At 42.6% G+C, this 15,102-nt stretch overlaps 2 protein-coding genes across 3 annotated transcripts in view; both read left to right on the top strand.

Annotated features, from left to right (window-relative positions):
• The window catches only part of LOC148773064 (E3 ubiquitin-protein ligase TTC3-like), a 128,635-nt gene that overhangs the window by 26,985 nt on the left and 86,548 nt on the right, over window positions 1–15,102 (top strand). The gene's annotated exons all lie outside the window — the stretch shown is intronic.
• The window catches only part of LOC148773065 (E3 ubiquitin-protein ligase TTC3-like), a 23,212-nt gene extending 8,110 nt beyond the window's left edge, over window positions 1–15,102 (top strand). The window contains exon 6 of the mRNA XM_088834498.1: window positions 9,912–15,102. Within this exon, the coding sequence (XP_088690624.1) occupies window positions 9,912–10,035 (124 nt within the window). The 3' untranslated portion in view covers window positions 10,036–15,102. The remainder of the gene's footprint in view (window positions 1–9,911) is intronic.

Genomic DNA, 15,102 nt, shown 5'->3' with positions numbered 1-15,102 from the left:
CATTAGCTGAGAAAGATTGTTGACAGTGCCTGCATGACTTTATTGTCTCTCAGCTTACAGTTTTTAGGACTTAGATATTAAGCATGAATGTTGAGCAGTGTAGACTGTTACATTTAACTGTGTCTTACAGGATTGCTTCAGGAATACATCCACTCAGTAGAAAAATACTAAAAACAAATTATAAAAAACCATGTTAGAGGCTGGGATCCTCAGAATAAGGTTGCGTAGGCGTAAGGTCCTGCTTAGTTATTAGTTATAATTCCTATTTGCATCTTGCCTTTCTGTTGCCCAAAATAAAAAGAGAATACCTGGCAAGTTATGGAATTCTCACTATACATGAAGAAAGAGGACACCAGTTTCTCAGGTGAAACTGTTTTCCTGATATTGAGTTCCGGAAGAAATTTCTTACATGGTTTACAAGTAATATGGACTGAGTGATGGGGTAGAGAACAGTCTCAGCAGCATTCCTGTTCGGAGCAAAAGAAACACACCCTGAGAGTGCAGTTTTGGTTTTCATTAATAGTTTTTCAGATTAAGATTCTTACAAAAGCAGAGAGTCTGCTATCAGTTGTTTTTCAGGGAGAGTACTTATGTTGGAGTGTGGGAGGTGGGAGTGGGGAGTATGGTGTATTCCAAGTATACAGTTTTCAAAAATAACATTTATGTTTTTCTTTTATTATAAACAGAACACTTTCTCATGGTAGAAAATTTGGAAAATACAAGAGCTTAAAAAGAAGAAAATAAAAAAATCACCTCCTCGGAGAATACCGCTGTATTAACGTTATCCAGCTTTTAAATGGCTTAAGCCGTGGATAACCGAGGCTATCTAGTCTAGAGGAATGGATGGGCTTGACACAGTCTTCCATCAGTACCACTGTCCTCAACTGGTTCTGGCAAGAAATGGGCTGCACATGTCTTTAGGTTATTGCCTCTGGCTAGGTCCAGACTTGTAGATATCCTGTTGTTTGAAGGCCATTCTGTATGCTCTCAAGGTGAATAGGTTGGCTGGCAACTTGGCTAGCCTCTTGTGAAAATCGAGGCGCCTGTCTGAAACTTTAGAGTGGGTCGAAGGTCATCCCCTCTGCATAGGGGATTCCTTGGAAGCTGAGAGGCAAATGAGGGGTTTCTACCTTCTTTTGTGAATGGTGAATGCTAGACACTCAAGCAGGAGCCTGCTAAAACTGCTCTGAAGGAGGTGCATCAAAGCAAAAATACAGAAGCCAGGTAGCCTGGTGAGGTCAAGGTCAAGAGTAAGGTTGTGCATCCATCCTTGTACCTCCCAGCTGACCGTCTAGCTTTGTGGGTCAGCACCATAGCAGTTTCCTGTAGAGGCAGGTCAGCAGCATTTCCTTGTTAGGCAGTCACCAGTATCTGCTGGATGCTTGTTAAATGTCAGAAGCATGATGCCACCCTGGTTTTTACTGGTGTTTCCCACCTCGTTATTTACATGACTTGCTCAGTAACGGAGGGATAATGTTTCCTGAATCTGCAATGCACGTAACTCCTTATCAAGTGAGTAGATGATATGATTTCAGAAAGGAACACACTGCCAGCAGTTCAGATGCGCCCTTGACCCAGGAGGACCCATGCCAGTTAGCTGAGTTGCCAGGATTGAGAGGTGTTGAAGCCCTCGTCTCTGAGGGCTGGTAGATCTGTCAGGGGAATCTGGCTGAGCAGCTGAGGGTGAAGCATCCAGCCTCCCTGGTGCTGTTGTGAGTGCTTTTCCTGTGTTAACTCATAAAACCCTCCCAGCCCTGTGAGATGGGCGCTGCCGGGTCTTTCTAGATGAGGAACCCGAGGCCCCGGGCGGTCAAGCAGTGTCCTCAGACACTCACTGGGTGGGTGTGAACCCAGGTGGATGCACAGTTTCTACAATTAATCACCATGCACAGGGATGATAGGCTCAAACGGCAATGTGAAAGTTGAAAAAAATTAAAATAATGATCTAAATAGTCACTGAACATGATTATCCTTACAGGACATGCAGATTAAAACCTGTGAGTCTCTCTTTCGTACCCATCAGATTGGCAAACATTTTAAAACCTCATAGCACCAAGTGTTTGAGAGGACGTGGAACAAAGGAAACTTTCATGCTCGGCCTGAGAAATGTGTAAATCGGTGCAGTCACTGTGGAGAGCCATGTGGCAAGGTGAAGACGTGTACTCTCCTGCCTGCTTCTGGGCTACCCGAGAAGATGTGTGCAAGCCTTCATTAGAGAGTTGTGGTTAAGAGTAAAGAAATGGAAACAGCCTAAAAGTCCATCTGTAGGGGAATGGATAAAATGAATTATGGTATATTCATACAATGGAATTCTGTGCAGCAGTTAAAATGAATGCAATGTTGAGTGAAAAAGCAAGTTGGAGAATGATTTGTACGGTATGATGCCATTTATATGATGTTTTGAAATGTGCAAAATGATATGCATATGCATAATTAATACATAGTATGTGTTAACAGTGACTTTGAAGTGCATGGGCATGTTAAAATACCAATGGAGTGGCTATCTCTGGGGAGGAAGGGAGGAAAATGGATTGGAGCTGGGAAAGATGGTTCACAATGGATGTCACCTGTAACAGACCTGGCAAGAAGATCTGAAGTAAATATGGCAAAATATTAAGGTCTTGCTAAGCCGGTACATGGGTATTGATTATGTTAATGCTGTTCTCTGTACTGTTATGTATATTTGATACACAGTGTAATTGACAGTGCACGTAAGATGAAACACCAAGCATTAAGATAAAGTAAGTGAAATACAAATATTTTAAGGCCAGTTTGGCTGGGAGCCTGAGGTGAGGTATTTGTGGGGAAAATGTTTCATTCAGAAATGGTCAGCGTGTTGGTGGAGGTTTTAATGCCACACTGTCAGTTTGTAAATCTGAGCACCTTTGGGTGGATACAGGTGAGGCCAAGAGCCAGTCAGAACCCTTAGCGTTCTCAGGAGGTATGCAGCTCCAGGAAACCCGCGGAACAGGGCTGGGGTGGGGGAGGGGAGGGTGGGCTCATGCTCCTTCCTGCCAGTCCTTCCCGCTGAGCCTGTGTGCGGTGTATCCCAGAGTGCCTGGCTGGGATGAGATGTCCTTTATCTTCCGGTCCTCTGTAAGTCCACGTTTTAAATAGAATTTAAGAGGTCGAGGGCATCTTAGAGTGATGCTTTTAATTGAGGTAATTTGAAATTTTCAGATTAGAGCAGAATCTAGAAAAAGCATCTATAGCCTCTGTGGTTGCAATAGTTATACAAGGTAGATGATTAGGGTTACTGTTTAATTCATTCTCAGTGGGACTCGCGTGTGGAAATTTGAATTCTTTGGTGGGATGGAATAAACTGTGTAATAGGAAATGTAATTGGAAAAGGGAAAACCTTAGTCTCGGGTATTTTAAATTTACTTAAGAAGAGTATAGAATTTTAAAACTTGGTATTTACTCTGACCCTTTGGTATTTAACTACCCTTAGATGGTATTCCCTTCTATTAGCTCCCAACTTGTGAATAATAGCAGGCAGCTAGATTTTAAATGATTGTGTGTGTGTGTGTGTGTGTGTGTTTCTGAATTGAGGTCTGAGGTGTAAATCAAGTAAATTGTATGTTTTTGTGAGAGTTTTCAAAAGTCTTAGTGTATGTGGAACATTTTTAGTGTGTGTATTGGTTGATAAATTATTCCTCACTCTGTTCTCTTACTTGTATGGTCTCTATTTTGCTTTTAAAAAATGCTGAATTTGCTTTTGAAGGAAACAGTTACTTTATCAGTCTTCTTTGAGGTGCACCCCTCTTTTAAAACACAGTAACAAATGCAAATCATAAAAAATTAAAGAGTACAAAAGGATAAACTGAAAACTCTTGCCCACCTGAGACCCCTGCCCTAATCTCTTTCTTGAGATCCTTATGCATTTCTGTAATATTTTATGCCTATATGAACACTTACTACTTTGAACCAGATGAAGTTGCCATTTTTATAAGTCAGAATAAAGCATTTTCGTTTGGTTCGGTATAATGTATGTGTCTTTTGTTTTAACATGGATAAGAGCATATTATATACCCTGCTGCACATCTTGCTTCTTTTGATATTTAAATGGAGTTGTTGCACATCAGTGAATACTGACATCTCCCCCAGTTTTTAGTCATGGCTGCGTAGTGTTTTACTATGCATTAGTTTGTATTAGAACATAGCTTATTTCCAGTTTAAAAGCTATGTAATATCCTTTTGTGTTTTACATTCTGATGCAAGTATACATAGATATGTAGGATAAATTCCTAATAAGAATTTATTTTACTTGGATGAAACAGCATATGTAATTTTACTTCCAGACACTAACTTTTGATTTAAAATGTATGTGTGATTAATAGTCACTGCATATTTGACAGTAACTGACCATTCCATCTGAATCCTGCTTTTGTTGCTTCATTGTGAGATCAAGAAACTTGGAGAGTAAAGCTGCTATTTCTTTGTGATCTGGTCAGGCCCTGAAAGTGACGATTTGCAGCAGGGGGAAAGATGATAACTCTTTTGTGGCATTCAAAGTTCTCACATACTTAGGTGTTGTGGTTTGAGAGAGTCAGTTTATAGCATCTCCTTCCCTTCCCAAGTCCAGAACTGTTACTGCACATTGAAATCACTGGCGCTTTGAAGAAATCCACTCCACTCACCCCTCCAAGTTCTCATTTAATTGGGCATTGGGCTTTTTTAGAAGCCCCCCCCGCCCCAGGTAGTAGTAATGTTGGCTGGTCTAGAGAAAGTGTGGGCTGACATTAGAAGGGGAGCTGGGACTGAGTTTTGCAGGACAGAGAAAGTGGCTGATTAGAGAAGGATGAAACTGCACAGGAGACTCCTACGAGGTTCGCCAGAGAGCTAGCAGGAGTCAGTGTAGGATCCTGGAAGCGAGTGAGAGAGTGGCCAACAGGGCCGGTTGCTGGGAAGCCCTTTGGAACTAGGGTTTAGTTCTGTGGACACCTTCTAGTTCCCTAGAGAGAGCTGTCAGCGGGAAGCTTGGTGCAGATGCCAGACCTGAGTGGGCTGAGAAGTGAGGATGAAGAGATGGAGGCAGCCAGCACAGGCAGCTGGTGAAGGCATTTGGGCAGAGAGGACGGAAGAGGTTTGCCATTGTATTCAGGTGATTTTGGCTGCAAATAATAGAGATCTCGTATTCAGCTGGTTTAAATGATGAAGAAAACTTACTTGATCCAAGAGTTCCAGAATATGGTTCTAGGGTTGTGTATGTAGTGACTCGACAGTGTCATCAAAGACCTAGGTGGTTGGTTTTTTTTTCCAGCCCCCACCATGTGACTTGGACATCAGACTGCCCACCCCCTCAGGATGGAAGGAGGGCTTCTGTAATTCAGATACCACACGGGACATTACCCCCTCCCGCTGAAGGATGACTCTTGTACTCCTCAAAAGAAAAATTTTAATACACATACTGAGAAGTGTATAGTTCATACGTGTGCAGGTTGAATTTTCCCGACGCGAATCACCATACCCAGCACGCAGATCACAACCCCAGTACCCCGGAAGTCATCCTTGTTCCCCTCAGTCACTGCCCACTTCCTCCCCCAGGATAGCTCCTGTCCTGACTTCTGACACCATAGGTTAGTTTTGCCTGATTTGTGCAGTATAAACAGAACCATGTGGTGTGTGCTCTTTATGTCTGGTTTTCAGCATTGTGTTTGGGATCCATGTTGCTGCATGTGGTTGTAAAGTGGTCATCGATTGCATGAATATACCACATTTTATCCATTCTATTTTTGATGGGCATTTGGGGGTTTCTGGTACTTTTACAGATAGTGTCATTGTGAACATGTCTTCATTTCTGTTAAGTATGTAATAAAGGAGTGGCATTGCTGGGACAGGAGGGTGTGCTTATGATCAGCTATGCACATAATTTGCACCGTGGTTGCATCATTTTACACTCCTGCCAGCAGCACATGAGAGTTTCAGTTCCACGTCCTCACTAACACTTATTATTTTGTGTCATTTCATTGAGACATTCTACTGAGTGTGTAGTGATACGGTGCTGTGCTTTTAATTTGCATTTCCTTGAGTTAATTTATGAGGTTTAAGTTGAACATTTGTTTTTCATAGCTTATTGACCACTCAGATACCCTCTTTTGTGAAGTGCCTGTTTGAGTCTTTTTTTTTTTTTCTTTTGAGTTGAATGTCTTATTAGTAGGTTTTTAAAAAATATTCTGGATAGGAGTTATTGGTCAGAATATGAATATTACAAATGCCTTCTCACGCTCTGTGGCTTGCCTTTTTTGCTTTCTTCCCATGAACGCAAGTCGTAATTTAAACGTACTACAATTTATCAATTTTTTCCCTTTATGGTAAGCACTTTTTGTGTTCTGATTATAATCTTTGCCTACTTGGCAAAATATTCTGTTTTCTAAAAGCTTGACTGATTATATCCATCTGGGGAGCCCCAGGTGGCGCTAGTGGTACAGAACCCGCCTGCCAGTGCAGGCGACATAAGAGACATGGGTTTGATCTCTTGGTTGGAAAGATCCCCTGGAGAAGGGCATGGCATAGTCTTGCCTGGAGAATCCATGGACAGAGGAGCCTGGCGGGCTACAGTCCATGGGATGGCAAAGAGTTGGACTCGACTGAGCACACATGCATGAGATATGCCATGATCCGTCTGGAGGTGGTTTTTTGGATGAGGTAGGAGTCAAGGTTCATGTCAACGTCCAGATGACCCAGCCCTATTATTTTTTTCTTTTAGCCTTTGTTTTTGGACCCAGAATCACCCTTCTTCCCCACTTCAGGGCTAGCCTTGGTGGGGCTGCTATTCCCAGGGCAAGAGAGAGGGGCTCCCCCTGCCTCTGAGGGATATGGCCAGAGTAGGGTGCCTAGCTGCACCCACCCTCGCCTTCTTGTGGAGCCTGTGGGTGGGGCTCTCATGCTTCTCTTGAGGTAACCCAGAGCCTGGCCTTACCTGCATCTCAGGCTGCTTCCCAGCATAGCCGACCCTCCTCAGCCCTGCCCCTCCGTGCTTCCTGGGCCCCTGTTTTGAAGCCCTCCCCTGGTCTGATCCTCTCCCCCAGCTTCACCTCTGCCCTGAGGCGTCCAGAGCGGCTCTGCTGAGACAGCCCTTGGTTTCTCTTTCCTGCGCTGGAGACCATAGGCCTCTGCCCTCACGGGCCGTCGGCCTCTAACTCAGGAACCCTTGCTGTCCCTGTCCATTCCTCTCTACCTCTGGGATGTCCGCTCTCACCCGCAGCCCTCTGCCCCCCAGACCCTGTGCACGCTCTGTCTTCTCTGCCTGGGATGCTCTTTCCTGGCATCACAGGGCCCCCTCCTTCCCTTTATTAGAGTTTCAGCACAACTATCACCTCCTCCTAGAAGCCTGCTCTGACCCTTTTTCCTGATAATTCACTCTCTCCACCTCATTAGCTTTCATATGGCTTGGAAATCACTTGTTTTTTATTTCCGTTTTGTCTGTCTCCCACAGGAATATTAGCCCCAAGAGGGCAGGGCTATGTCCAGCTTGTCCACATTCCACATTGCATCCATAACACAGCGCCTGTATGCCCATATGTAGCAAGTGCTCAAGAAGTGGGTGGGTAGGGGGATGATAGAGGAGGAGGAGGACTTTCTGGCTTCTCCATTTGCTTGCAGGTCCCCCCGCCCCTGCAACTTTTTTGTGCTGCTGCCTCAGCTCTGCCTCCGACGTGTATATGGGAGACACATTTGTTCACTCAGTGTTCGAACGCATAAAGAATACGTAAGCATCTCTGTCACAGGCTCTGCGCTACCTGCCGGGATATGGAAGAGACCCCCCTCAGCCAACTCAGCCCGTCTTTTCAGAGTGTGTTTTCTCCATGCGCTGCGGTGTTAGCTTTGCCATGCAAATCGGGTGACTGCATCAGGATCCATAAGGATCTGTTTCTGTTTTCTGTCTCCTTTTCTGTTTGTCAGGCCGTCTATCTTTAGATAGCTTTTGAATTTTATCTTTAAAAAAATGTATATATGGTCTTATAGTAGGTATTGCTGTTTGGCAGAATAAGTTAGCTACTTTTGTTCTTTGTAATCTTTTTGTTTTGTTTTGTGGTTGTTTCTGTAATCTCTTTTTAAGAGTGAGCGGTCCCCTTAGTTCTGGGTCACACCTAAACTGTGTACCCCTAAGCCGCTCTGGAGAGTGGGTTTGCAATGATTGGCTTAAACTTACTAGGAATTATCTTGAAGTCTTAGAGGTGGAGCCTCACAACAAGTGTCTAGCAGTCAGAGGAGGAGGTTAGCTGCTGGGTAGATTACCAACAGTGTTTGCTTAAGGTTTAAGATATTTATTTTTTATTTGCTTTTTAAAAGATGAGAGATCTGAGTAGATTAAAAGTCAGTAGGAAGTTGCATGACAAAGTGAATGTACTTCATACCACTGAATTTTACATTTGACATGTTTCATGGGGTAAATTATGATGTGTTTTGCCACAATAAAACATACTGATGGGGGGTAGATTCCTGAAATGGAATGTCTGATTTTACAGGAGAGAGAAGGGATGATTGATACTAAGGATGGGTAGTTACATGGCACAAGTGGAGGAATCAGCCACAGGAGGCAGAAGAAACTTTCATTGTAAAGGAGAAAAGTTAGGGCTAGGTTGAGAGAGTTCTCTTTGATAGGTCCAGTTTACTCATTGAAATAGGAGCAAAGCTCATCTGCTGAAAGGGGAGTTGGAAGGAAAGGACCTAAGATTTTTTTTTTTGGACTACTCTGCGAGGCATATGGGGTCTTAGTTCTCTGACCAGGGATCACACCCATGCCTCCCTGCACTTGAAGTGCAGAGTTTTAGCCACTGGACCACCAGGAAAGTCCTGGAAAGGACATAAGATTTGAAATGGTCATTTAACAAAGTTAGAGAGTGATCTGATCTAGAATGTTGGTTAACATCGTTGAAGGCCCCTTTGGGTCGTTGGAATCCTGAGTAAGTAATACTCCTGGTGTTTTTTCTCTGGTAGTAGTTGTCTCTCTACATATGGTCCTGGAGAAGGCAGGAAGCAGGGCTCATCCAGAAATGGGTTTTGCCATAGAGCAAGATGTAAACATAGGGACAAAGAAGTATGAAGTTGTATGCATGGGAATATGAAATGAGGAACCAGCAAATCTTAAGATAGATCAGTAAGGAAGTTAAATTAAAAAAAGAGAAAATGGGTAAGTCAGTGAGGTGAGCACCCTGAGAAGCTAGTACGAATAGTTGAATAAGTAGGATGGAAGGAGCTGTGCTATCAGGGGAAAGAGTGGGATGCCTGAATTAGTGTTTTTGGGCTCTGAACAGCTTTGAGCAGTGGTGAAGTTCCCTGGGAGGGTGGTGGTGGGTGGCTGAGCTGGGCAGAGGAGGCCACTGACTATAAGGAAACTATGAGAGACCAGCTGTTAGACCTTAGTACTCGACAGTTTACAGTGTACTGTGCTTTTAGCATAGTAATCTGAAAACAGGAAAAACCAAAATTGTTAGCCTCATCTTACAGATGAGAAAGTGACCCTAAAGAGGTTAATTACTTCCTGTCCGCCCCAGTGAGAGTTAGTGATGGTGCTGGACTCAGTCTCATGCCCCAACTTATGTTCTGTCCATTATAGCTTAGCCAGTGTGTTGTGTGAAATATCTGGGACTTTTATTCTCCAAGATCAGAAGTCTTGCTGACAATTCCACATAGTACCAAAAAATAGGTGAGATATAGATAGTTGTGTGCAGGAAATACTCCAGAAATATTGAAAGTAGCTATTCTTGGGTAATTGTGATTGTGACTCTGGGTGACTTGTTTCCTTTGTTTTGCTTTTCTGTATTTTCCAGATTTCCTATAATGGACATATATAGACTAAAAATATAAAAAACTAGATTGTATATGGAAAATTAGAGTACACATAGATACGCACTATATAACACCCTTTGAAAAATTTTTGAGTATTTTATTTCCTTTTCCTTTAGAAATGCACTTGGTGATGGAAAGAGAGCTACCATTCTGAAGAACAATTGGACAGGTTTCTTTTATGCTTTACTTTGGCTGAACATTGCTGTGCAACTTTGTGAAAAGTCTGTTTACAGGATATAAATCCCTATGCAAAAGTGCTGGATGAAATTATATGGAGCTCAGGAGCGTGGCAGGGGAACCTTCCATAATCAGAGAGGACCTGCTGCCCAGCAGTAAGGGCCAAGCGTGTCTGCTGGGGACAGGCCGCCCCAGGGGTCGTGAGCACACCTGAGTGGTTGAGGTGTCAGCATCCGCACATTGTGGAAGGATTAAGGACCTGACTGTGGAAAATGAGGCTTAAGATTCAGGAGTGCCTGGAGACTAGCTTTGTAATCTTGAGCTGGGAAAAGGTTTCTTTATATACATGCACAGGTCAGAGAAGGAAAAAACTCTGATAATTATCTCAAGCTTAAAATTTTCTGTATGTTGGGACACTATAAATGAAATTATAGTCTGGGAGGAGATAGTTTGTCGTATATAGAACAGAAATAATTTGATAGGACTTACATTCAAAATACGTGAAGAACAAAAATAAAGAAACTCAGTAGAAAATGGGCCCATGAAATAAGCATTTCAGAGATGAGGAAACCTGAATGGGCAATAGGAAAAAAACTATTCCGTTTCCTAGTAATTAAAATTGTAAAGAAATAGAAACCAAGAGAGCCTAATAAAGAACCTCCAAACATACCCACATGTACACCCACAAGTGGAAAAAAACAGTGACATTGTTTGGGTTCTTCAAATTGGTGAAAGTTAGAGACTGACGGTCCTGAGTATTGGTAGTGTGTTTGCTAACAGGAGCTCTCAGTAAGCCTGTGGGGTGTGAATTGGTCACAGCCAACTTGGAGAGCTCTGATGTGCCTGTGTTGTAATTGATTCCAGGGGCGTTACTCCACAGACATTCTTGCCTATGTGTACGTGGTGAGACGTACAAGCTTGGTCACTGCAGTATGGTTTTAATGACAAAGAACTGCAAATACCTGAGTATACATTAATAAAGCAGTGGATCAGTGTGTTATTTTCATTTGATCAAATTTATTACTACGATCCATCTGATCAGCGGCCTGTCTGCCTTTAACCACCCATCGTTTCTCCTGCTCGCCTCTCCTTTGTCCACTTGAACAGCCCCTGGGCTGTCTCACTGTCCTCGCATGTACCAGGGCCACTCTCACTTTGTACTTGGTCTTGCCTCTGCCGAGAATCAGAATGCCTTTCCCAGAGCCTGAGCTCCCTTACTTCCTTACCTTGTTCACTGAAAGTTCTCTTCTCAGTGACGTTCCCTGAGCACCTTGCTAAAATGCCAAACCTGCTCCTTCCTAGACATTTGCTTATTTTTCTCTGCTTTATCTTTTTACCTCTTAGCGTTTAACGTGATTGCACATATGTATGTTGTTTAAGTTGTGTTCTTATTTGTGTGTGCTCTAGTATAATGTGAGCTCCCTAAGGACAGGTTTTTTTGTTTGGTTCATTTCTGAATCGCCTTAGAAGAAATGGAGTAGCCATCATGGTCAACAAAAGAGTCCGAAATGCAGTACTTGGATGCAATCTTAAAAACGACAGAATGATTTCTGTTCGTTTCCAAGGCAAACCATTCAGTATTACAGTAATCTAGGCCTATGCCTCAACCAGTAACGCTGAAGAAGCCGAAGTTGAACGGTTCTATGAAGACCTACAAGACCTTTTAGAACTAACACCCAAAAAAGATGTCCTTTTCATTATAGGGGACTGGAGTGCAAAAGTAGGAAATCAAGAAACACCTGGAGTAACAGGCAAATTTGGCCTTGGAGCACGGAATGAAGCAGGGCAAAGGCTAATAGAGTTTTGTCAAGAGAATGCACTGGTCATAGCAAACACCCTCTTCCAACAACACAAGAGAAGACTCTACACATGGACATCACCATATGGTCAACACCGAAATCACATTGATTATATTCTTTGCAGCCAAAGATGGAGAAGCTGTATACAGTTAGCAAAAACAAGACCAGGAGCGGACTGTGGCTCAGATCATGAACTCCTTATTGCCAAATTCAGACTTAAATTGAAGAAAGTAGGGAAAACCACTAGACCATTCAGATATGACCTAAATCAAACCCCTTATGATTATACAGTGGAAGTGAGGAATAGATTTAAGGGACTAGATCTGATAGAGTGCCTGATGAACTCTGGACGGAGGTTCATGACATCTTACAGGAGACAGGGACCAAGACCATCCCCAAGGAAAAGAAATGCAAAAAAGCCAAATGGCTGTCTGAGGAGGCCTTACAAATAGCTGTGAAAAGAAGAGAAGCGGAAAGCAAAGGAGAAAAGGAAAGATATAAGCATCTGAATGCAGAGTTCCAAAGAATAGCAAGGAGAGATAAGAAAGCCTTCCTCCGTGATCAATGCAAAGAAATAGAGGAAAACAACAGAATAGGAAAAACAAGAGATGTCTTCAAGAAAATTAGAGATTCCAAGGGAACATTTCATGCAAAGATGGGCTCGATAAAGGACAGAAATGGTATGGACCTAACAGAAGCAGAAGATGTTAAGAAGAGGTGGCAAGAATACACAGAAGAAGTGTACAAAGAAGATCTTCACGACCAAGATAGTCACGATAACGTGATCACTGACCTAGAGCCAGACATCTTGGAATGTGAAGTCAAGTGGGCCTTAGCATCACTACGAACAAAGCTAGTGGAGGTGATGGAATTCCAGTTGAGCTATTTCAAATCATGAAAGATGATGCTGTGAAACTGCTGCATTCAATATGCCAGCCAATTTGGAAAACTCAGCAGTGACCACAGGACTGGAAAAGCTCAGTCTTCATTCCAATCCCAAAGAAAGGGAATGCCAAAGAATGCTCAAACTACCGCACAATTGCACTCATCTCACAAGCTAGTAAAGTCATGCTCAAAATTCTCCAAGCCAGGCTTCAGCAATATGTGAGCCGTGAACTCCCAGATGTTCAAGCAGGTTTTAGAAAAAGCAGAGGCACCAGAGATCAAATTGCCAACATCCGCTGGATCATGGAGAAAGCAAGAGAGTTCCAGAAAAACATCCATTTCTGCTTCATTGACTATGCCAAAGTCTTTGACTGTGTGGATCACAATAAACTGTGGAACATTCTGAAAGAGATGGGAATCCCAGACCACCTGACCTGCCTCTTGAGAAACCTGTATGCAGGTCAGGAAGCAACAGTCAGAACTGTACATGGAACAACAGACTGGTTCCAAATAGGAAAAGGAGTACGTCAAGGCTGTATGTTGTCACCTTGCTTATTTAACTTATATGCAGAGTACATCATGAGGAACGCAGGGCTGGAAGAAGCACAAGCTGGAATCAAGTTTGCTGGGAGAGATATCAATAACCTCAGATATGCAGATGACACTACCCTTATGGCAGAAAGTGAAGAGGAACTTAAAAGCCTCTTAATGAAAGTGAAAGAGGAGAGTGAAAAGGTTGGCTTGAAGCTCAACATTCAGAAAACAAAGATCATGGCCTCTGGTCCCATCACTTAATGGGAAGTAGATGGAAAAACAGTGGAAACAGTGTCAGACTTTATTTTTTTGGGCTCCAAAATTCCTGCAGATGCTGATTTCAGCCATGAAATTAAAAGACACTTACTCCTTGGAAGGAAAGTTATGACCAACCTTGATAATATATTGAAAAGCAGAGCCATTACTTTGCCAACCAAGGTGCGTCTAGTCAAGGCAATGGTTTTTCCCGTGGTCATGTATGGATGTGAGAGTTGGATTGTGAAGAAAGCTGATCGCCGAAGAATCGATGCTTTTAAACTGTGGTGTTGGAGAAGACTCTTGAGAGTCCCTTGTACCGCAATCCAAGCAGTCCATTCTAAGGGAGATCGATCCTGGGTGTTCATTGGAAGGACTGATGCTGAAGCTGAAACTGCAATACTTTGGCCACCTCATGCGACGAGTTGACTCACTGGAAAAGACTCTGATGCTGGGAAAGGTTGGGGGCGGGAGGAGAAGGGGACGATGGAGAATGAGATGGCTGAATGGCATCATGTACTCTTTGGACATGAGTATGAGTGAACTCCGGGAGTTGGTGATGGACAGGGAGGCCTGGCGTGCTGTGATTCGTGGGGTCACGGAGAGTCGGACACGACTGAGCGACTGAACTGAACTGAACTGCCTGATAAGCTGCCCAGCACATAGCACACACTCATAGTAAATCTTTAATGAATGAATGAGTTGAAATGAGTTATTGGCTACCAATAATTATAGTTTTAAAAAACAGTGTTTGCACATTTGTTTTTAAACCAGAATGAATAGAATCATAGAATTTTAGAGCCCCCAAATTATGATTCAGATGGCCTAGGAGTGTATCCGAGTCTGGGGATTATAAAATTCTCCAGGTGAACTTCTGCATCCAGATATTGGAGTCACTTCTTAAATGCCTTATTTTCTAGATTAAGAAATTAAGTTCCAGAAGGGTAAAGTAACTTTCTGTAAGGTGTCATTGCAAGTAAGAGACAAAAATGCACTGAGAATCCAGCATTGGATAGGCTTCTGTTTGAAGGTGATCTGTTTGTTGCCATTTTCATTATGAGTTGCTGTTGAAGCATAATCTTGCTGATCACTGAACTTGGCATTTGGCAGGTGCTGTGTACATGTACTTACAGAATGAATGGATGCTAGTGTTCATAATACTGAAACCTAGACCATGATAGTGATTTTCCAGAGGTAACTTGCTAGTTCAGTCTATTATCAACTTAGAAAAAGTGTACCAAAACTTTCTTTAAAGAATTAAATAGTAATTAAGCAGGGTATAATGTTCAATGTAGATGTTTAAGTCTGTGTTCTTTTGACTTTTTTTTTTGCCTCTGTTGACAAGTCTGCTATTTTTCCTTTGTAAGTAATCTTTGCTTTTCCTAAGTGTTTGAAGATCTTCTCACTGTCTTTAACATTTGACGATTTTATTGCAATGTGTCTGGGAGGAATTTTCTGTGAATTTATCATACTTGGGATAGCTTGGTTTCTAAAATCTGAGGATTCATGTCTTTCAGCGTTTCTGGAATATTTTCATCCTTAACCGTTTGAATGTTGCCTCCTGTCCAGTTTATTTTTGCAGATCTTCCACTAGATAGATGTTGTATATGTATGCTGTCTTTCATATGTCTTAAATTCAAAACTTTCTTAAATTCAA

This window comes from Moschus berezovskii, chromosome Y (assembly GCF_049115385.1).
Source record: "Moschus berezovskii isolate FMDL1 chromosome Y, NW_MosBer_1.0, whole genome shotgun sequence".
In the NCBI taxonomy this organism is placed as follows: domain Eukaryota; kingdom Metazoa; phylum Chordata; class Mammalia; order Artiodactyla; family Moschidae; genus Moschus; species Moschus berezovskii.
The sequence above is the reverse complement of the archived record's forward strand: the minus strand, read 5'-3'. Positions and strand labels throughout refer to the sequence as shown.